Source organism: Dasypus novemcinctus, chromosome 9 (assembly GCF_030445035.2).
Source record: "Dasypus novemcinctus isolate mDasNov1 chromosome 9, mDasNov1.1.hap2, whole genome shotgun sequence".
NCBI lineage: Eukaryota > Metazoa > Chordata > Mammalia > Cingulata > Dasypodidae > Dasypus > Dasypus novemcinctus.
In genome coordinates, this window is record NC_080681.1 from 78,461,144 (window position 1) to 78,485,366 (window position 24,223).

The 24,223-nt window shown below is 38.9% G+C and overlaps 1 protein-coding gene across 2 annotated transcripts in view; it reads left to right on the forward strand.

The window, feature by feature from the left end:
• The window catches only part of NDC1 (NDC1 transmembrane nucleoporin), a 66,215-nt gene extending 58,670 nt beyond the window's left edge, over positions 1 to 7,545 (forward strand). For both annotated transcript variants that reach the window (XM_058303539.2, XM_058303541.1), the window contains exons 17-18: positions 1,430 to 1,590; positions 4,970 to 7,545. In XM_058303539.2, the coding sequence (XP_058159522.1) occupies positions 1,430 to 1,590; positions 4,970 to 5,033 (225 nt within the window). In that variant the 3' untranslated portion in view covers positions 5,034 to 7,545. The remainder of the gene's footprint in view (positions 1 to 1,429; positions 1,591 to 4,969) is intronic.
• The last annotated feature ends 16,678 nt before the right edge of the window (positions 7,546 to 24,223 follow it).

Consider the following 24,223-nt stretch of genomic DNA (forward strand, 5'->3'; position numbering starts at 1 on the left):
AGATAACCCATGATGAAACCTGTTGTCAATAATTCCTAACTATGTATTCAGAGTTTTTGGTCAGCCCCACTCTCAGTCTTGAACCTAAGATCACCACATAGCTAAGAAATGTCCCCAGGACAGAAAATAAAGACCAAATGCAGAAAAGGGAAAGAAAGCAGCTTAGAGGAAACTACACTAACAACCCCCCCCCAAAAAAATGTTTTTAAAGCTATCTTAGAGGATGCAGCATTCTTGAAACAAAAATAGAATGCCAAAATAAAAGAAAAAATCTGATAACATAAACATATGAGGTGAAAAACATGGCAGAAATCATCTTAACTTTTTAATTTTATTTTTTGGTGGTTATATCCATAAATACTGTGCTCATGCAGTTATTTCTTGATTATCACATTTAACATTATCTTGCCTTGATAGATTAATGCATGTATACTTCTATCTTCACTTCTTCCTTCTCTTTATTTCACTTTAAAATTATATTATATATCTTTGGCTTTTATTTTTATTTATTTTTTTAAAGATTTATTTATTTATTTTTCTCCCTCCCCTTCCCCCAATTTTCTGCTCTCTGTGTCATTCACTGTGTGTTCTTCTGTGACCTCTTCTATCCTTAGCAGCAGCACCTGGAATCTGTGTTTCTTTTTATTGCGTCATCTTGTGTCAGCTCTGTGTGTGTGTGTGTGGTGCCATTCTTGGGCAGGCTACACTTTCTTTCGTGCTGGGTGGCTCTCCTTACAGGGTGCACTCCTTGCATGTGGGGCTCCCCTACGCAGGGGACACCCCTGTGTGGCATGGCACTCCTTGCGCACATCAGCACTGTGCATGGGCCAGCTCCACATGGGTCAGGGAGGCCCAGGGTTTGAACCGCAGACCTCCCATGTGGTAGGTGGATACCCTATCCATTGGGCCAAGTCCATTTCCCTATCTCTGGCCTTCAAAAGATAAATTTGAATTTCTATTTCTTATTCTATCAACTGATATAATCATTTGAATCAGTGTTTTGCTGTGAGCCCTTGCTCTCTTCTTACCTACTCTTGTTCTCAGACACTTTATCATTTATAGTAAAAAGATAAACTAGTTTAATAAATAGCTATATTTATGTAAAGTATAATAAAGTTTTGGTCATTTTTTGCTGTGATTCATGATAAAGGTCTCACTTTCCATTTCACATTCTCAAGATTGTTGAATTACAGCTCCTTTTCAGAGGGCAAGTCTGGATTTCTACTGGACCCTGGTAACTGCTGAAGTGACTGAGCCTTTCTACTGCATTGTTTTTCAGCCCTTTTGGCTGTAACTCACAATATGAAATATATTTTGCAGTATGTGTAATTTTATTTATATATATAAAATAAGAACTCCTTTATCCTTTGAACTAAATTGGCTTCCTTGAGAATCTGAACTAATGTGTTTTCTGTCTTTCTTGGTGTAGGCAGTTGACAAGTACTTCAAGCTTCCTCATGCTTCCAGCAAACCACCCCGGGTTTCAGGAAGCCTTGTGGACACGTCTTACAAAACGTTAAGATTTGCATTCAGAGCATCACTAAAAACTGCCATCTATCGAATAACTACTACTTTTGGTGAACATCTGAAGTAAGTTTGCCTGTTTTGATCCATGACAATCATCCACTTTCAGGTGTTTTCCTGTGAAAAAGGTGTGAGAATTTTAAAAGGCTTACATATTGAAAGTGTTCTTTTGAGACCTTTATGATTCCCACTGTGACTTAATAGCTGGGATTTAGACTTAAGATTTTTATTTTAAAATTTGGCTTATTGTGTAAGGTTTGGGGTTTTTCTCAAATGGACAAAAGAAAGAAGGATAGAAAGTTATAAAAGCAGCAAATGTTATTATATATCATTTTTTAAAAATTACCAAAACATCCTTAAGAAAGAAAAGTGCAAAAAACATTTACCAATCCAGAAAAGCATATTAAAAGCAGTTCTATTATTACATCTTGGTCAGCAAACTAAGACTTGAAGTGAGCAAAGTATTCCATAAATGAGTCCTTGGTGCTTTGTGAATCATGCTGGGACAACAGGGACAGCTCACACCACTTTCTGAAACAACTTGAGAGAAAACCTCAAATGCCAAACCTGTTTATATTTAGCTTCATTGATGTTTACTGCTTTTTCTCATGAAATACAGTCCAGCTAGGCAGGATGAGAGGTACTAGTCTATTAATTAAACTGTGTTCATTATAGTTATAAATGAACTTTCGAAGGCATAAGAGATTGCTCTGCTTTTTCTATATGCAATCAATAATTTAGAACTTCCTCATGCCACCTGCTCTGAGAAGTAGGGTATATAGTATTTTCTATTACTTCCACAATACTGGACTGCAGCAGCGAATATTTATGGAGCACTTTGGTTCTGTGTGGGAATATAAAAGATCTGTAGATAATCTTCTATCCTTAAAAGGTTTATTAACTTGTTTTAAAAACACATAAATCCACCCACTATTGAATGCCTTCTAGATCTGTGCTGTCCAATGTGATAGCCACGTATGGCTATTTAAATTCACTGGTTACATAAGCCACATTTCAAGTGCTCAGTAGCGACATATGGCTATTGGATAACCATATTGGACACCTTAGATATAGAACATCTCTATCATAGAAATAGGATGGAGATGTTCTAAACAGTGCTGTTCTAGACAGTACGCTTAGCGCTTCACATGTTATTTCATTTACTCTTCTCAAAGAGTCTATGAGGTGTAAAGATTATTGTAATTGTACAGATGTAGCCTATTAGCACAATCTAGTGAGTGAACTTGAAAGCAGGTCTTTCTGGCTCTTAAAAATCCACTTCTTTCTTTCTATAACACTAGACTGCCTCAAGATGTAGACAAGCACATAGGAAGCACAAAGCACTCAATGATGAATTTAGAGAATGAGTTAGATAGGCTACGTATTGATGATAGAACAAAAGAAGAGAGAAAAGAGGAAAATAGAAATTTATTAGATAAAGGGAGATAGATAGCTGATAAAATTATGAGAATGAAATTCTACCTTAGTTTCTTATATCTGAGAAGAGCCATATTTTATATATATACCAAATTGATGAGGTCAGTAGAAACTGTTTTATACACATATAGGACAATGGGATTGTAGGATTTGGGGTTAAAATATCTGGATCTGAGTCTGGTTGCATCATTGACTTTCTGTAGTTGTGGGCAAGTTATCTAATAATTTTAAGTAATTTGCCCAAGATTATGCAGCTAATAAGTTGTAGAACCAGAATTCAGCCCTGGATCTTTCTGACCTTAGAGTTCTATCTGCAATGTCTACACTCTTAACCAATAGGCTGTGTTGCCTCCCCTAACCTCTGAACCCTCCTGATGCCGTTTAGCCTTCTGTGAAAGAGAAATATTATTAATCCCACTTTGCTTCATTTGGTGTTAGTAAAGAACAAATGGGATCATATATATGTAAAAACCACATGATATAATATTGTGACAGCAACTATTACTACTATATATTATTTATCTGTTCACTACCCAGATCGCTACCTCTGAGAACCAGGTGTAAGTGAAGTAAACTCTTGGGCTGTGAAAATTAAGACAGGCCAGCTACTCATTGGAGACACTGATTCAGCACCTATTTACTCTTTTTTTTCCTTTTAAACAAATCAACTTTATTGATGCACATAAATAAAGCATACAATTCATCAAAAGTGTGCAATCAGTGGTGATTAGTATAATCACATAGTTGTGCATTCATCAATCATTTCAGCCATTATTAGAGCATTTTCATTATTTCAATAATAATAATAAAAAGAAAATTCTTCACCTCTCAGTCTCTCTATGGTTCCTCTGCCATACATAGCTACTATGTCTGGCTATTATGCATTTTTTTTTTTTTTAAGAATTTTATTGAGATGTATTCGTATACCCTACAATCTATCCAAAATATATAATCAATGGCTTAATTTAATTGGTTTTCCAACTTATAACATATTAAAATCTATCTGAAGGAAAAAAAAACTTGCTAGAGTCAAAAACAATAGTACAGATAGTTCACTCGCTGCTAGCAGAGGGAAGTGTTATGGGAAAAGCAGTAGACTGAAAGTTTAGGAGTTGGGAGCCATTTAGTTAAAGACAAACAGCATCATAGTTTTTGTACAATAAAATAATTGAAATGGGTCAAGTAGAGGCAGCTACATGGTTTAAGAAAGCAGAGATGTATATGCAGCATTTTAGGGTGATTTTAGCAAAAATTTTAAAACAAAACAGCTTTGACACTTAAATATGGTGACTGTCAGTTATCTGGGATTTTATCGTTCGGTGATGATATATTACTATTTAAGAACTAGAAAACCAAAATCTTTCATTGTATTTAATTTTTATCCATAAGTTTAGAAGAAAATTTTATGCTAGTCTCAGTGTATATATATATGCCCTAATTCTGTCAAGATAATGTTTTTTGTTTTTGTGGGGGTGAGGATGGGGAGAGAACTCAATTTCTCCATCCAAGACATAACTTATGTTCAAAGGGAAAACTAAATCTAAACCTCCAAGCTGTTACCTTTGAAAACGATTAATGGAGTCTATTGTGTTTTCACCAAACATTTTAGTTTAAAGGATTTTATATTAAAGGCAATTCAAATACACCACAACTCAAAGATAATGTTGGAATCTGGTTTGAATAAAATAATAAAATCCAGAAAATCTAGTGCAAGCTCTGGAACTCTGCACAGCAGGTTCCACAGCAGAACAGAAGGCAAGTGATGCCTTCACTTGTCAGTCTTAATTTACTTTAGTCTTTCAGAAGGTAGAAGCATGCTATTATTGAATACAAGCCCTCCTCATTAGATTAAGGAGAGTTTTCTTCCAATTTTTTCAGAAGTACTAAATAAGTGAAGATTTCTATTCATTTTTAATTGTTTTGAAAAATATTGACTCTGTGCTCTGTGGTTCACTTAATATGCTTAATGTAAAATAAAGCTTATGCTTTGAATTTATGTTTCATTTAGTGCTGTGCAAGCATCTGCAGAACATCAGAAAAGACTTCAACAGTTCTTGGAGTTCAAAGAATAGTTAAGTAATATAAACTGTGTTCATTACACTGCTGATACAACTACAGATGGAAGAGTAAATGTTCAGCATTCTTGGATCAGAAGAAAATGGACTAATTAGATGCTTCCTTTGTCGTGGTGGTTGCTTTGAAAACTATACTTTAATGGGAGAAATCATGGAAAGAAATTCTCAACAGAATAACTGAAAACTGCCTTTTCTGTACCAATTGTTTTTTTTGTGTGTGGTATAATAAAGTCTTTATTCAATTTTTACAGTACAAATGTCTCTAGCTCATATAACTTAATAACCTGACTTTTTTTTAGAATTTACTTTTGAGAATAGTAAAGTCAGTTCAGAAAGTAAAATAAATTGACTTGATACAGTCTTCCTTCCTTATCATTCTGATCTCTGTAAACTTGAAATACATAAACTTTTAAAAGGGTAGTTTCTGTTTATTGAAGGATAAAAATGGTAACAGTGGAGAAAAGTTCACAGAAAAATATTGTCTAAGGACATATTTTGTTAATCTGTTAGGTTGTGTTTTTGTTTCCAGGGACAAATTCAATTTGCATGATTGTCCAAAAAAAAAAGTTTCAATTTACAGATGCTAACTATATAAAGGAATGTAGAAAAATTCAGTTCTTAAGTTACAGTAAACATTAACATTTGGTTTTTGAAAAACAGTTGACCAACATCTATGAATTTATTTGGTATCTTGCTAGTAAACAATAAGTGTATGGATATTTTCCCAACTAGTTTTGCTTTCTTTTTCTGGAACAAAACATTCAGTGCTTGCAGAGTTTTTCAAGTGAGAGAAAAAAATTTTGCAAGAAAAGCCAGGAACCTTTCTCTTTTTCCCCATCCTTCATCTTCATTAGATCAAATTATTTTTGCAAGCTTGTCTGGCTTCACAGGGAACACCCTCTACCATGTTAACTGGCTAATTAAAATATATTAGGAAAATCTTTACAACCAGAACCAACTTAATCAAATAGCAAGTGAAACGAAAACGCCTTAAGAATTATTGTGTTTGGGATTATAGCTGTGTCCCAAATGTGAACAAGATAATTTTATAAGATCAGCCTCTTTGGAAATGAAAGAGTAGAAATCCTACTCGTAGATATTCACTGGACTAACTTTGGACTGAATGCTCCCTTGTAATTCTTTTCTTATTATCTTTCCCCTGTAGTATCCCTCAATTTTTCTTTAAAGTCTACATAGTATTGTATATGAATCTTTAATGTGGTATGCGTGTCTACCATTTGTCTGATTCCTTGTTGTACTATATCTTTACAATAGACTATTTTAACTCCAGGTTCTGTTGCCCCTTTAACCAAGCACATGCCAAATTATAAATGAGTCCTGCTGGCCTTTAAAGAGTCTTTATGAGACGGTTCCTCAATTGTCAAGTGTTTTTGATGGTTGGTTGGTCGGTCGGTCGGATGGTTGGCTGGTTTTAGGCTACTGCCATTTGCTTTTTCTTGTTTTTCCCTTTGTGTCTGAAATTGAGTTGATTTCTTTTTTTTTTTTTTTTTTAACGTAAAAGATGAATTTTGAATGTGAAAGTCTCTTACAGATGGCCAGGAACATGTGCCTAGGTTGACTGAGAACTGTTGTATTCCACGTTTTAAAGCCATTAAACTTTTTATATTCCATTCTCTGTGCTGCCCCAGGCTGAGGCATTTGGGGAGACAAAGACCCTTAAACTATTGCTTCCATTAAAGAACTGTGGTATTTAACCTGTTGCATTCCTGAGGCTGAAGATGGGATAATTTCTTTAAACATTGACTTGCTTGGATAAAATATCTGCCTAGGTTTAGGTTCTTGCCATTTCCCAAATAATTTGGACAAAGGTATTTGTTCCTGTTTCCTGTATGTTCATTCCTGTTTGTGTTGTGTACAAAGTATAGGCCATGTAATGTCTGCCTGTTGGAAATTTAGGAACTGCCTCCCCAAATCTGTATTTTATTTAGTAAGTTAGGGAGTCAGTTCTTTCACCCCATTGTGTGTTGATAATCTCCATACCATCTGTTGGGGCTAGAGTGGCTCAGTTACCTGTTTGAAAGGGTTTCAAACAGTTACCTGTTTGAAAGCATGTACAAGGAGGAGGACTTTAGGGAAGCCAAGAGGAGAGAAGTATTTCTTTTTGAGATCTCATCCTGCCTATGAGCTCACTGATGCTATCAACATTGACCGGAAAATTAGAGTGTTCTCTAAAAGCCTTTCTCTGACTGTTAGTACAGAGCATGGTTGTATGACTCTTGTCGTGTTTGCTTGACCCTTATAGAAGGTAAAAATCCACATAACTTCTCTTCAGAGAACTGGGAAACTGACCTAGAATAAACCTTGTACAGCTGAGTGGGCACGATGGACAAGAACTTGTTACTTTGCTTGATTCGTTTCTTGGTAATTATTTTATGTGTTTCTGTAAATATTTATAGCAGTTTGTTTATATATCTTTCTTGTATCACTGGTACTGAATTGGGTAGAAAAATAAATTGACAGTTTTTAAAAATGGGACTATTAATAGAAATGTGTGTCTACAAGATTAGTTATTTAATTTCTGGGATATGTGTGTATGTTTCCTTAGCCATTTCAATTCAGTCTCAGTCTTTGCTTATAAAACCTAAAATGTTTTAACTTCTTAAGACATCAGCCTTTGCCCTTAGCTGTTGGGTAATCTGTGTTTAATGTAACTTTAAGGAGCCTGAAACTCAAAGTCTCTTCCTTTGTTTTCTTGGCTGTTTTTCTTCCCAAACTAAACAAAAAGAGTACAGGTGCCAAAAACCATCTCTTGACAGGGTATTTTGTCATTTTTTTCTTGCCAAATACTTTTTCTAAATGGACCATAGTCCCCTCAGTTAACAGGTTACTTATTAGTCTGAACTTCACCTCTAGGTAGATACTGAGGTCCTCAACTCCCTCTCTTGCTCTCAACCCTCTCTTCCTCTTTTTTTTTTAACTTTTATTTTTTTTACTTTAGGAGGTACCGGGGATTGAACCCAGAACCTCATACACGTGAAGCAGATGCTTAACCACTGAGCTACACCTGCTCCCTCGTTCTTTCTTTTAGATCAAAGTCTTAAAGATGGCCTTATTTCATCACTTAACAATCCACATATTCTTAGCAAGCTGCTGACCACCATTTTTAAATAAGCAAATCTTTATTGTTTTGAGGAACAAGAAGGGGAATAGGACACATACATACCACCTATAATTCACAGTCATCCTTTTAAGCAACCTTGGCAGTTGCTGTAGTTGCATGATGTGCAAGTTGATGCAGAACTAGTTAATTAATTAGAAACCTTCCAAGTGCCTGTCATGGCCCAATTATTGGGAATAGATTGAACTGTGAACAAGACACAAGGCTTGCCCTTGAAGAGTTTATAGTCTAATGCAGTGGTGTCTTTGACTTGGTATGCCTCAGAATCACTGGGGGTGTTTAGTAGATGTGCAAAGTCTGGGCTCCACTTCAATGAAGATTCTGATTCAGGAGATCTGGGATGGTTTCCAAGAGATGACGTTTTTAACATGTGCCCCAGATGATTCTAAGCAGGTGGTCTGAGGATCACACCATGAGAAGGGTTTATTCTAGGTCAATGGTTCTTAAACACTGTACATCAGATTCACTTGGAGAGCTTTTTAAAACAGAGTTCCTGATTGATAAGTTTGATCATTTCAATTTCTAACAAATGTCCTGGAGATGTTAATGCTGCCAGTCAGGAGACCACACTTTTGAGAACCTCTGTTCTAGTGAATTTTCGTTCAGATGTGTGTCCAAAGGAGTTCTTCCATCTGATTTATTGGAGAGATCCCACAGGTAATGCAGGAATGCCAATGACTAGTCAGGCGTTCATATGCTTATCTTGAAATTGCAGCAGGTGCTATGACATGAGTTTATCTTTCCTACTAATGTGTGCTGGTGCTTGTTGTTGCCTTTGCCTGCATTTCCATCTTCTTGGCAGACTTCCATTCTTTAGAACAGGGGTTCTTAACTTTTTGTCCCACAGACCCCTTGCTAAGTCCACACTATCTGTGTATTATTTAATAAATATATCACACCCCCACCAACACGTCACCACAAGAATAATTTTTTTAAATTTCGAGTTCATGGACCCCTTGTAAAGAACCCCTGCTTTAGAAAGAGCTTTGCCTTCCCACCTACTCCCAGCTAGATGTTCATGTTTTCTCAGCACGTGGTTATTCCTTTTTTTTTGGCCTTATCACATTGAATTGTAACTAAACTGATTATAAATCTGTTTCCCCTCATAGACTATGAGCTCCGCTAACAATAGTTTTCCAATTAATAAGCGAAAGCAGTCCTTTCTTGGATTACTTTAGTTTTAATCGTAAATAGACACAGGTCCACAATCCCTTATCTGTAATTCTGAAATCCAGAGGGTTTAAAACTTTAAATTGGTTGTTCAGTGACAAAATTTATTTGACAGCAAAACCTGACCTACACTGATCTGAGACTGCTTATAGACTTATTTTATCCAACTTAATATGACTATACTTACTTTTCACTGTAGAATGTTTGTTTATGAGGTACTGTCCCAGACCCTTCTGGGAGTGTTATATAATAAGCATCACTGACATTCTTATTCTGAAATACCTGGCCTTAGGAGTTTAAGATAAGGAATGTAGACATGGTTTTGTAAAACCTGTTAATTCTTCCATTCACTCAGCATTTCCTCACTGTATATCAGCGTCTGTGATGGTACAGTCATGGACATTGGCCTCAAGGAACTCACCATCTTGTGTGGGAGAAGTAAAGTGGAAGCAACTCATGTTTGCAAAGAATTCTTTCTCTACATACTTAAAAAATTGATGCGCTTTACTATTGGTGTCTCAAAACATCTACTTAGTTCCCTGTCCTACCTTAGGTAATAGGTGTAACTCACATCTGTGCTCTAGGATAGAGGATGTTTCTTCACCTACATCCTTTATGGACCCTTTCAGGACTAAACACAGCATGGACCTGTGTGGCTGCACTTTACCTTCAAGTGCTCATGTTCTTCCTGCACCCACCTATCTTACCAGATATGGTTAAAGAGGACTTGCAAGTGATGCTGGTGATGAAGTGATTCTAGAAAACCTATGTAAAGTTTCTGGTAGATAAATATTGGAAGGTGACCATAGACCTTTACTTTAGTAGACTTTGGAAGATAGATGACTCAATTGGTTTGTCCTTTTTTTTTTTTTTTTTTTTTAAAGATTTATTTATTTATTTAATTTCCCCCCTCCCCTGGTTGTCTGTTCTTGGTGTCTATTTGCTGCGTCTTGTTTCTTTGTCCGCTTCTGTTGTCGTCAGCGGCACGGGAAGTGTGGGCGGCGCCATTCCTGGGCAGGCTGCTCTTTCTTTTCACGCTGGGCGGCTTTCCTCATGGGCGCACTCCTTGCGCGTGGGGCTCCCCCACGCGGGGGACACCCTTGCGTGGCACGGCACTCCTTGCGCGCATCAGCACTGCGCATGGCCAGCTCCACACGGGTCAAGGAGGTCCGGGGTTTGAACCGCGGACCTCCCATATGGTAGACGGACGCCCTAACCACTGGGCCAAAGTCCGTTTCCCTGGTTTGTCCTTTTAATCTCACAACGCATTAGTAAGAGTGGTCTACAGTCTTAAGCTATCAGGATCTCTAAAAGGTTCTTTGCTTCTTTCGGCATCAATGATTTATTTTCTCTGCCAACTGGCTTTCTAACACTCCCTCCAGCTGCCCTTTACCTCCTGAGTTCACATGTTATAGACAAAAACTAACCAGCTGTTTCTGAATGCCAACCAAATTCCCAGTGGAAAGAAATGAGCCTCAATGGATCAAGTGTCCCAAGGACACTTGGCTTCAGGGACAGGTCATGCATTGCCAACAAGGCTTCCAGGAGCCTCCATTTGTTGATCAGGACGGGGTTGGGAATGCAGGAGGTTCCCAGAGCCTCCCAGGGTAGGGAACAAAGTTTAGGGTTCAAGGCATGTAAGGAGGGGGCTGGTAATTTCCCTTACTTAGGGCTGAGATCTCAAAGGTCTGCACCCTAGGAGGAAGGATGAAGAGGAAGTAGATCTAGACTCTCCCTAACTGGAACTACAGTCCAGTGAAAATCTCCATTACACTGTACAGAGGTGATCTCTGTCAGTGTTTCCAGGTCTTGGCAGGAGTAATCCCCTCTAGAGGAAAATAATACCCTAGGCCTCAAACTTTTCGTTTAAACAAAACCCAACACCCTTTCATGATAAAAACATGGAAAACTAGGAATAGAAGTTAACTTCCTCCACATGGTGAAGGGCATATATGAAAAACGGCTAACCTCATACTAAACTGAAATACAGAAAAATCTCCCCCTAAGATCAGGAACAAGACAAGGATGCCTGCCTGCTTTTACCACTGCTATTCAATATTGTACTGGAAGTTCTAGCTAGAGCAATTAGGAAAGAAAAAGAAATTAAAAGCAACCAAATTGGAATGGAAGAAGTAAAACAATTTCTATAGATTTCAAAGAACCCACAAAATACTTGAATAAATGAATTCAGCAGATTTGCAAGGTACAAGATCACTCAAAAATCAGTTTTAATTCTTTACACCAGCAATGAACAGTCAGAAAATGAAATTAAGAAAACAATTCCATTTTCAATATTATAGTATCCAAAAGAATAAGATACCTAGGAGTAAATTTAGCCCAAGAGGTAAAAGACTTGTACTCTGAAAACCATAAACCAGACTGAAAGAAATTAAAGAGGACCTAAATGGAAAGATATCACATGCTCATGGATTCAGAGATGTAATACTGTCATGTTCTAAAGATTCAATACAGTACCTATAAAAATACCAATGGCCTTTTTACAGAAGTGGATAAACTGATCCTCACATTCACATGGAATTGCAAGGGGCCCCAAATAGCCAAAATAATCTTGAACAAGTTGGAGGATTTACATTTCCTAATTTCTAAATTTACTACAAAGCTACAGTAATCAAAACTGTTACAGGTATAAGGGTAGATATGGACACATGGAATATTATAGTGTCTGGAAATAAACTACATCTGCGGCCAATCAATTTTTTAAGATTATTTTAAAGAAACTTTAGATTACGTAAGTGTTACATTAAAAAATATAGGGATGGGTGGTGGACTTGCCCCAGTGGATAGGGCGTCCGCCTATCACATGGGAGGTCTGTGGTTCAAACCCCAGGCCTCCTCCTTGACCCGTGTGGAGCTGGCCCATGCACAGTGCTGATGCGCACCAGGATTGCCGTGCCACGCAGGTGTCCCCTGCGTAGGGGAGCCCCACGCGCAAGGAGTGCGCCCTGTAAGGAGAGCCGCCCAGCATGAAAGAAAGTCCAGCCTGCCCAGGAATGGCGCCGCCCACACAGAGAGCTAACACAACAAGATGACGCAACAAAAAGAAACATTCCCGCGCCGCTGACACCAACAAAAGGAGACAAAGAAGACTCAGCAAATAGACACAGAGAACAGACAACCGGGGTGGGGGGGAAGGGGAGAGAAATAAATAAATCTTTAAAAATATATATATATAGGGAATTCCCATAAGTCCCACTCCCTCCCCTCCCACTTTCCTACATTAACAATATCCTTCATTAGTATGGTACATTTGTTAAAATTGATGAACATATATTGAAGAATTGTCACCAATTGTGGATTATAATTTACACTCTGTCTTGTGCAATTTTGTAAGTTATGACAAAATATTTAATGGCCTGTATCCATCATTGCAGTCACGCAGGACAATTTCAATGTCCCAAAAATGCCGCCATATACCTATTTTTTGCTTTCCCTCCCCTCAGAGCCTCTGGTGGCCACTGCCTTTATATCAGTGATACAAGATCTTCTATTGCTAGAATAACATGTCTATAGTAGAATAATAGTAAGTCTATTTTAGTCCATTGTTCCTTCCCCAATCCTAAGGATTCTGGGATGGTGATGCCCACTTTGCCTGTAATTGAGAGAGAATTAGATCCCATGGAGCAGATAGATGGAACTATCTTGCTTGCAGTTGCAGACTTTTTTCCTTGAGATAGGCACTGTCCATCATCATCACCTTGTTAGTTGTGCAGGATGAGTCCAATGAACTGAAGAGTAGATGTTATTGCAACTCTGCTGAGATTCAGGGCCCAGTTGGCACATGGATGGACCAAAGATTTAAGTCTCTTGGAAATACACCTATCAAGTATTGTATTAACTATAGGTTCAAATAGAAGGGACAGAAGATCCATGTGTAGGGAAACTACAAATGAGTCCAGTTCTGTCACACTGGGGAGCATAAATTCCAAGGTAAGGCTCACTGGCAGGGCACCAAGCTCCTGAGCTGTTTTCTCTGCCTATAGTGTCTGGATGTCTCTAGAGCCCTCAAGAGCTCTGCTATTTGAGGCACTATTTACTGTGGTAGTCAATGAGAACCTGCTGAGATGTGCATAAGTGTAACTTCTGGAATGACCTGACTCTCTTCGAAATCTCTTAACCATAAAAACTCATTTGTATTTACCATTTCCCCATTATGGTCAAAGTATTTTTCCAGATGTATTGCTAGTTGGCACTTGGTAATAATCTGTCAGTGCCAGGGAGGCTCATACCCAGGAGTCATGTCCCATGCTGGGGGTGGGGGGCAGGTTGTGCATTTATATGCTGAATTTGGCCTAGAGAGGTCACATTTGAGCAACAAGGAGGCCCTCAGAAGGGAACTCTTAGGCAACATATAATACTAGGCTAAGTTCCAATATCAAAAGAAAAGGTTCGTGTGTACAGTCATCAATATTAAAAGCCCATTGCAATGGTGCGTCATCCTTCACTAGGCACCGCCCCTGTACTTGGGGGTTTCTTGCTGGACCATTAGAGAATGTGGCAGAGCTCCCCAGGATGGAAATTCGATATTCTTTTGGTTATTGTGTGGATCTCCACCCATCGTATGACAATGCCCCATGAACACTTGAGCATATTCATATGCATAGAGGCATGCCCCAGATGAACCCCCGCCCATTGCATCCCCTCATCACTGACACCCCCCAGCAGTGATCCTCACCTGCCACAGTTGTGACCCTTCTGTGATCCAAAGCCTCTCCAAAGATGGTGCCAAGAAAATAACAAAAATAATAAGAAAATGAAATAATGTTTTAAAAATAACAAAATACAAAAAAATTTTAATAAAAATTTTTAGACATTATGTCTTTCATTACTGTAAGATCTGTTGTCTTGAATGTACAGTGGCATTTTCTTCCATATATTCCCCCGGTATCTTTTTTTTTTCCTTTTCATTTTATCTTCAAAGAAGCTTTAGGTTACAGAAAAGTCATATAGAGAATATAGGGGATTGCCATATACCCAACACCCTACCCCCCCTCTCTTCCCTATTAATAACATTTTACGTGCAGATGGTACATTTGTTACAATTGATGTACAAATATTGAAGCATTGCTACTAACCATGGTGAATGATTTATGTTATTTACATTTTGGACCGTATACTTTTATAAATTTTGACAAAATTTAAAATGGCCTGTATCCATTATTGCAAGATCATGCAGAACAATTCCAATACCTCAAAAATGCCCTATGTTCCATCTATCCTATTCTTCCCTCCCCCTCCCCTCAGGACCTATGGTAACCACTAAGTCTCACTTTTTGAAGAAAAAGATTCATAGTTACTTGCAATAATATTGAGAGCTTGACATATTGATCTCTTTTCTTTTATTAGGCACTGGCTATGTTCTCGAGAGACTCTTGCCTCTCTATTTGAGAACATAGCAGGACTTCCCAGGATGGGAGTTCAATATTTTCCTGTTTATTTTGTGGGTCTCCACCCACTGATATAACACACTATGACAAGATGAACACTTACATATTCCATAGGAACCTGTCCCAGGTGTACCTTTTCCGTATGTCTCCCCACCCCCTGCCCCACGTCCAACACCCTACACCAGTAATCCTCCCCTGCCATATTTGCCAATAGAACATTCCCAAAGTTGTGGTTTTAACCACAGACCTGCAAATCCCCAGAGTTCACCTGCTCCTTCCCCCAATCCTCCCCCCAGTTCCATGGAAGACCAGCCCAACCCCCCTCACCTCACCCCCCTCACAGATCAGCACTGCTGAACCTAGTAGCATCACTGCACCACTGTCATGCCCATCCACTGCACAACCACCCCCTTCCACCTTATAAATTTTGCCCATATAGGCATTGGCTCACAACCCTCTACTCCCTTTCTGTTTCCTGTAAACCTGTCTTCCAGCGTCTAGCTCAGTGAGTCTGCTCAATTTGCTTAATTCATATCTGTGAGGTCATGTAATATTTGTCCTTCAGTGCTTAGCTTACTTCATTCAACATAAGGTCTTCAAGATTTGTCAGTGTTATCCCATGTGTTAATACTGCATTCCTTCTCACAGTTGAGTAATACTTCATTGTATGTATATACCTCAATTTGCTTATCCGTTCATCTCTTGGTGGTCATTTGGGCTGCTTCCAACTTTCAGCAATAGCGAATAATGCTGCTATGAACATCGGTGTGCATATATCTGTTCATGTCTTTGCTTTCAATTCTTCTGAGTATATACCCAGCAGTGGGATTGCTGGATCATATGACAGTTCTATAGTTAGTTTCCTGAGGAACCACCAAACTGTCCTCCACAATGGTTGCACCATTCTACATTCACAGCAGCAGTGGACAAGGGTTGCCTTTCCTCCAGATCCTCTCCAACACTTGTAGTCCTCTGCTTTTTTAATAGCTGCCAGTCTGACGGGTGTAAGATGATATCTCATTGTAGCTTTGGTTTGCATTTCCTTAATAGTGATGTTGAGCATCTTTTCATATGCTTTTAACCATTTGTGTTTCTTCTTTGGAGAAGTGTCTAGTCAAATCACTTGCCCATTTTTTAGATGGGTTGTTTTCTTTTTCTTTTCGAGATGTATGATTTCTTTAAATATGCTGGATATTAGGCCCCTATCAGAAAGATGGTTACCAAATATTTTCTCCGATTGAGAAGGCTGCCTTTTCACTTACTTGACAAACTCTTTTGAAGTGCAAAAGTTTTTAATTTTGAGAAGGTACCATTTATCTATTTTTTGTTGTTGTTGCTTGTGCTTTGGGTGTAAAGTTTATGAAATCGTTTCCTACTACAAAATCTTTTAGATGCTTCCTGACATTATCTTCCAGGAGATTTATGGTCTTGGTTCTTATATTTAGATCTTTGATACATCTTGATTTAATTTTTGTATAGGGCGTGAGATGGTGATACTCTCCCATTCTTTTGAATATAGATATCCAGTTCTCCAAGCACCATTTGTTGAAGAGGCCATTCTCTCCCAGTTGAGTGGGCTTGATTAGCCAATTGATTTTTGGTGTCAAGACCATTCAATGGGGGAAAAACAGTCTTTTCAACAAATCGTGCTGGGACAACTGGATATCCATGTATAAAAGAATGAAGTTGTACCACTACCTCACACCACATACAAAATGTGGTATGTATATACCACATATAAATTGTGGTATGTACATACAAAGACATGACCTAACTGTAAGAACTAAAACCATAAAACTATTGTGACGAGTAATAGAAGAAATTTTAGCATCGAGGTGGAGAAAGGCCACAGTAGTTGCTGAGGGCAGGGAGAGGGTAGAAGAGATGTGATGTGGGGGCATTTTTGGGATTTTGAGTTGTCCTTAATGATATTGCAGGGTCAGATGCTGGACTTTATATATCCTGCCATAACCCACTGAATATACTGGGGAAGAGTGCAAACTGCAGGGTAAACTATTATCTGTATAGTGCAGCAGTTTCCCAAAATGTGTTCACCGAGTGCAATGAGTATGCCGCAATGATGACGGAGGTTGTTGGTGTGGGAGGAGTGGGATGGGGGGGGTATACAGGAACCTCTTATATTTTTTAGTATAACATTTTTTTTGTGATGTATATATCTTCAAAAAAATACAATTTACAAAAATGATGTGGTAGGGGGTGGGGAGTGGGTTATATGGGAACCTTTTATGTTTTTTGTTTTTTTATGTTTTTAATGTAAAATTCCTTGTAATCTATTAACTTTAATTTTAAAAAAAGATGAAAAAAAAAGTCTTAGAAGAAAAGCTAGAGGTAAATCTTTGTGACCTTGGATTTGGTCATGGCTTCTTACATATGACAGCAAAAACATATGCAACAAAAGAAAAAAATAGATAAGTGGACTTTGTCAAAATAAAAAACTTTTGTGCATCCCAAGACATTATTAAGAAAGTGAGAAATATCTACAGAATGGGAGAAACTATTTGCAAATCATATATCTGATAAGGGTCTAGAATCCAGACTTTTTTAGACACTTATACAGAAAAAAAAAGCCAGACAATCCAAGTTAAAAAAATGGGCAAATGACTTGAATAGACATTTCTAAAGAGAACATATACAAATGACCGAGAGGCACATGAAAAGATACTCAGCATCATTAGATCATTAGCCATTAGGGAAATGCAAATAAAAATCACAGTGAAATTCCACTTCACATCCACTAGGAAAGCTATTATTATCAGTATATACATATATATATATATAAGGAACAACTGTTGATGAGGAGGTGGAAAAATTAGAACCCATGTGCATTGCTGGTGGATATATAATATGGTTCAGCCACTGTGGAAAAAAAATTAGACAGTTTCTCAAAAAGTTATAAACATAGAATTTCCATATGACCTAGCAATTCCACCCCTAGGTATATAGCCAAAAGAATCACAAACAGATATTCAAACAAATACATGTGCACACATGTTCATATTAGCACTATTTGCAAAAGTCAAATGATAGAAACAACCCAAATGTCCATCAACAGATGAATGGATACATAAATTGTGGTATGTACATACAAAAAAAATTATTCAGCTATAAAAAAGAATGAAATATTGATACCTGGTGGACCTCGTTATGCAAATTTTATGTTACGCAAATTTCATCTCAATAAAAATTAAAACATTAAAAAAATCAGAGTGAAAAAAATCCAACTGTTTGCTGTTGATGAGACATCTAAAACCTAAGGATAGATGTGTTGAAAATGAAAGGATAGGAAAAGATAATCATGCAAACGCTAAAAAGAAAGTTAGTTCAGTTATATCAAATTTTGTCAAAGTATATTTTAAGGCAAAAAACCTTATTAGATATAAAGAGAGGCACTTCAAAATAATAAAAGGCGGGAAACGGACTTTGGCCCAGTGGTTGGGGCGTCCGTCTACCACATGGGAGGCCCGCGGTTCGGGCCCCGGGCCTCCTTGACCCGTGTGGAGCTGGCCATGCGCAGTGCTGATGCGCGCAGGGAGTGCCGTGCCACGCGGGGTGTCCCCCGCGTGGGGGAGCCCCACGCGCAAGGAGTGCACCCATAGGGAGAGCCGCCCAGCGCGAAGGAGGGAGCAGCCTGCCCGGGAGTGGCGCCGCCCACACTTCCCGTGCCGCTGACAACAACAGAAGCGGACAAAGAAACAAGAAACAAGAAACAAGACGCAGCAAAAAGACACAGGGGGCAGACAACCGGGGGAGGGGAGGGGAATTAAAGAAAGAAAAATAAATCTTTAAAAAAAATAATAATAATAAAAGGTTCAACTCATGAGAAAGCTATTTTTAAATGAGTGATAATAAAAATACATATTAAAACTTATAAGATAAAGGTAAAGCCAGGCTGAGAGGGAAATTTATATCCTTAAGTGCATAGAAAAGAAAAAAGCCTGGAAATTAGTGAGCTAAACTAAGTTATCACCTCGAGAAGCTAAAGAGAGAATTTAGTCTCTTTAGTCTTTATCACTTTATGCCTTTTCAAAACACATGTATTATAATTACCCATTTACTCGCTCTCTTTCCCCATGGTCTACGAGCCCCTTCAGTTCAGGAACCAAGTCGTTTTTTTATATCCCCACTGCCTATTAAAGTACCTTGCAAACGGTTGACACTCGTTTCAATTGAATTGAATCCATCAACAGTGCCTTAGTGTTGTTATAAACACATGGTCTCAGGTTCAAATCTTGACAAAAACCTGGCGAGTGAGATGATGATTGAGGCAGACTGGGTGGGGAGGATCGCCCCATCTGAAGGGGCACTGCTCCTGCTGCAGAGCTCCAGCTGATTGTTGCTGTAGGATGCCGGCCTGGTATGGCTAGACGTCCCCATTTGTTTAAGAGGACAGAAATTTGTATTTTGACATGAGATCTCTCCATTTCAAAAGTTTTGGCAACTAATTAAAAATATATATTGAGGGCTAAACCAAACTGCACAGTCCTAAGGCTGCCAGTTTGCAACCTGTTTTTTTTCACACCTTAAAAGATGGGGATGTATTTCATGTCTAAATATCCCAGCCAATAGATTCTGGAACAGCCTCTTCCATCAAGCACATTTCTGTCTGAAGAAAAGGGCTGTGACTGCTTCTTAACTGGATTTCTGGGTCATATCTGTAAGAGGTTTGCAGGGTTTTTTAAAGCCTTCTTTGTAGTTGGCTGTTTACCCCAGCTGAATCAGACATGTGTTCCCAAAGATTTTTTTCTTCCTTTTGTTTTAACATTCTTAATGATGCATTCTGACTTTTTCGCTCTGTTTTCTACACATTTGTCACCACTTCTGCTCTTGGATCTTCATGCTGGAAAATCTGAGGCTTACATGGAAGATTGATTTTTAATGCCCCTTGCGTTGTTTTTCTGCTGTAACATTTGCATGCAATTATGACATTTTGAAAATAGGACACCACGAGGTTTGCAAAAAGAATCTTCTGGGCGGATGAGCAAATGGAAAGGCCGGCCTTTAATTTTGTTAACATCCCAATTACATCGTGGTAACCCTTATGACGATTTCTGTCCCTTGTAATGCAACACCTGGTTTTTGTTCCAGGGACAGGGACCAAGCCTGGCTGACTCAACCCTTGCTTAATCATGGAAGAGTTGATTGGAAGGCTCATAGTTTCCACTGGCCAGCAGAGGGCACTCTTTCAAAATTGTTAGAGGAAAAATGGTCTACAGTTACACCTCTGTCACTTGGGGAAGGTTTTATTCATAGGACTGATGGGGATTTTTTAATTCATAATTTTTCGTATTTTCCAAATGTTCTAAAAAGAGTGAATTATTTTCACTCATTAAGTTTAAAATTGCTCACGGTTCGAGTAGGTTTCTGTAGATTGCTGCAGAGGGAGCAATAGTTACCATTTATTGTGCACTTACTATGTCCTGGGTCCTGTACTCCATATTCTACATGCACTATCTTTAATAGCCATTTATCATGCAGAGTTGTGAAGTTACCTCAGTTTTCCGGAAGAGGGGACTTGAATCAAGGAGAAGTTACATGATATTAATATACCCGAGGACGCACATCTAGTAGAGATGGATTCAGATGCTGGGAGATTTGTCTTCAAAGCCATGCTCTTACATATCCTGAGAACTGTATGTCTTTCCCCAGAGAAGGAATATTTTAGCAGCTTGAAGCAACAATCACTAAAAATGAATGAGAAGTAGGTTTTTGTTTTTTTAAGGAGGTACCGCAGTTCAAAACCAGGACCTTATACATGGGACGCAAGCACTCAGCCACGCGAGCTACACCCTCTCCCTGGGAGTATGTATTTTTGAGGCAAAAACCTTAGAAAGAGCTTCCTGGGTTTTTTGTTTTTCAAAGGTCAGCCTGAGAGCTACTTGAAAAAGCTAGACTTTGCTTCTTGATCTTCTTTGAAAATGGGCACTGTGGCATTCAATTAAGGTTTGCTCCTTCTCCAAATGAAAACAAATATTAATAACACATTGTCTCAAAAAATGTCCCAAGCTTCAGACCTGCTTAGCAAATAAAGTTTACTAAAAAGGCTTTTTTATTACAGTTTAGAAGACTAACTGAAAACTTCCCTACTTTGAAAAGAAATAGACTCTTTATAAATGGAAAGATAAATCTGTTTTAGTGGACTTTTATTTATTCATGCTTTAAAATAAATCATCAGGATTTTCCATAAAGCTGGAGAGTTATGAGAGGACAGCTGTGCTCATCACCAGATAACGAGTGGTCATTTTGACCCTCCTGTCCTCACTGAGGAGGTCATGTGAGAACAGTAAGAAGAGGCTGTTATTTTGGGGTGTGCTATAAAAGGACATTCAGCTCCGGAACCTTACAGATTGATCCAGTGTACTACTGCAAAACGTTCTTGTTTCAGAATTTTTAATGTTTGGTGGTTGTTATTAACTATTACTATTCTTAGAACAGAGAACCATATTGCTCTTTTGATCTCTTTTGTAAACTAGTAAGATGAAGCTGGCTTATTTTTGTTGCCAGCAAATGTTTAGGCAGTTTTCATAGGGATAGCAGTACTCATTCTCGGGGCAAATGGCTTTATAAACAATACACCTATGCCTGGATTTTAATTAGAAGCCATGTGATATGGTTCAAAGGGCACAGGCTTAGCATTCATTACTCATTCATTCAATCAGTAAACATTTATGGTGCTCCTACTGCATGCTTGTCCCTGGGGCTACAACAGTGAACAACACAAAGGAGCTTACCATTCCAGTGGGTGGAGATAGACAAGGAGCAAACGGCATGTGAAGGTGAGTGCTCTGAAGAAGTTATAGAGTGGAGAGGGAGGTAGGATTCTATTTTAGATAAGGTGGCCAGGGAAGGCCTCTCTGATAAAATGGTGGTCAGAGGCCTGAATGAGGTGAGACTGAGAATAGGAGGATCCTGAGGAAGAGAGTTCCAAAAAGCAGAAGGGCCCTGAGGCTAGAGCATGCCTGCCAAGGTCGGTCCAGGGATAGCAAAGGGAGCAGGGCGGCTGGGACCGAGCGGGAGAGGAGAGTGGTAGGTGAGGTCCAAGACAGAGGAGGGGACCTGATCACGTCAGGCCTTGCAGGCTCTGGTAAGGACTTTGCTTTCACTGTGAGACAGGGGCAGCCCCCGAGGGTTCTTTCTTTTCTCTTTTCTTTCCTCTTTTCCTTTCCCTTTCTTCCTTCCCTCCCTCCCTCTCTCCTTCCTTCCTTCCTTTGTTATTTTTAAAGAAACTTTAGATTACATAAATGTTACATAGAAAATATAGGGGGATTCCCATTTTACCCCCCAACACACACACACTTTTCCCCATTACAACATCTTTCCTTTGTTACAACTGATGAACACCTATTGAACCTAACCGTGGTCTGTAGTTTAGACTTTGCACAATTTTATAGGTTTTGACAAAATGTATAATGGCCTGTATCCATCATTGCAATGTCATGCAGGACAATTCCAATGTCCCAAAAATGGTCCATGTTACACCTATTCTTAGCTCTCCCTCACCTCAGAACCTCTGGTAGCCACTGCCTCCATATCAATGTTACAAGTTCTTCCATTACTAAAATAATAATGTCTACTTTAGTCCACAGTTGCACCTCTCCCCCACTTATGTTCTTGAAGATTTGGGGATGGTGATGCCCACTCTGTTGCTGATTGAGAGGGGGCTTAGATCCCATGGGGCAGATGGATGGAACTGTCTTGCTTGCAGTTGAACATTGGAGGGTTCTGAGTGAAGGAGTAACATGGGCTAACTTATGCGTAAAAGGGTCAATCTGGCTGTTCTGTGGAAAAGAGACTGCAGGGTGTCTCTTCATTCTAGGCAAGTATGAAAGCAGGAAACTAATTGAGAGAGGATAGTGGGGAGGATCCAAGTGACAGCAGTGACAGTGGTGGAAAACAGATAGGCTCTGGGTCTATCGTCAAGGAAGAGCTGACAAGAATTGCTGGTAGAGTGGTCGTGGCTTGTGAAGGAAAGAAAGTCGTTAGTATCGACTCCAAGGCATGTGACCTGGGCACCTGGTAGAATGGAATTCCCTTACCAGGATGGGTAAACTGCAAGGAAGGAGGGTTTCCTCCTTCCTTGAGGTGAAGGAAAGCAAGATGGGTCAGTTAAGTTTGGCTGCATATAACTGAAAAGCTCAAAATAATGGTGGCTTAAGTAATGAGAAATTTATTTTTTTTCTCACAGAAAAGATAATCCCAAAAAAGGCAGTGTATGGCTGCTGAGATGAGGTTATCAGGGATTCAGACTCTTTCTAGCTCTCAACTTAGCTACCCCCAAGGCGTGGTTTCATCCTGACAGTTCACGTGACTGCCAGAACTGGAGCCATTCCAGGCAACAGGAGGGAAGAAGAGAGGGGAGAATGGTGTAGCCCCGCCCCTTTAAGAAGATTTCCTGAGAGTTCACACACTAGTGCTTACATCTCATTGGCCAAAATATAGTCACATGGCCACATCTGGATGGGGCTGTGTCTACACTAAATAAAATTGGGGTTCTATTACCAGGGAAAAAGGAAAGAATGGATATCAAGGTAGGCTACCAGTGGTCTCTTCCCTAGAGTTGGATTTTGGGGAAAAGGAGTTCTTGTCTTCTCTCTTGTCTATCTTGCATGTGACCTTAAGCTAAGATTCCATGTCTCTAAACCTTGACTTCAACTGCAAAATAAAAGAATTGGACTCCATGACTTTTAAGTTCCCTTCTAACCATAATATGCATGAGTCTTCGGGTTTTGTATACAGGACATGGAATATGTGTTTCTTGAGAGAAAAAGTCTTTGAAGAAAAGATATGGCAGGAAGATGTCTACCAAATATCTTAAAACTGACTTTTATCATTGAAAGATTCATTTCAGACTTATTATGAATGTGATTCCATTCCTCTATTTTTCAGAACGCTTTCTGCACATAGGTACAAATAACTTTAGTGTGTACCTGAATGGAAGCATATGAATTATATAATACTAGCGTATACTGAGTAAACTTGCTATTTACTTTATAATGAGAAAACTGTTTTTGTTAAACTGTGATTAATGAACTATGCCATTCCTTAGTCTACATATATAAATTTGTTTCAGCCTCCTTTACCAACTTTTGACCTGTTCAATCAATTTAGTAATGTGTTCAAATCCATCGATTCCCAAATAGCTCCCCCACACATATAAAATCCTTGCATTCAAGGAGTCTGCAATTTATTATCAGAAAATATAATAGTAAGTACACAGATTGGTATATAATAAGGCAGAAAAGAAGTGCTGTTGAGGGTGGAGATGAGCTGTAGAGTTTCAGAAGAGGGAGTTTGTGTGTTTGGTGTTGGGCGGGGCGGGGAAGCAGGCGATGTGGAGAAGAGCTCACTGGAGGCGAGCCTTGGAGGCCTGGCCGGACCAGGGTGGGCCTTCTCAGCCAAGAAGGCATTCCAGGAGAAAGAAGGGGCAGGCCCAGAGGATGGTCCAGTTTCACTGG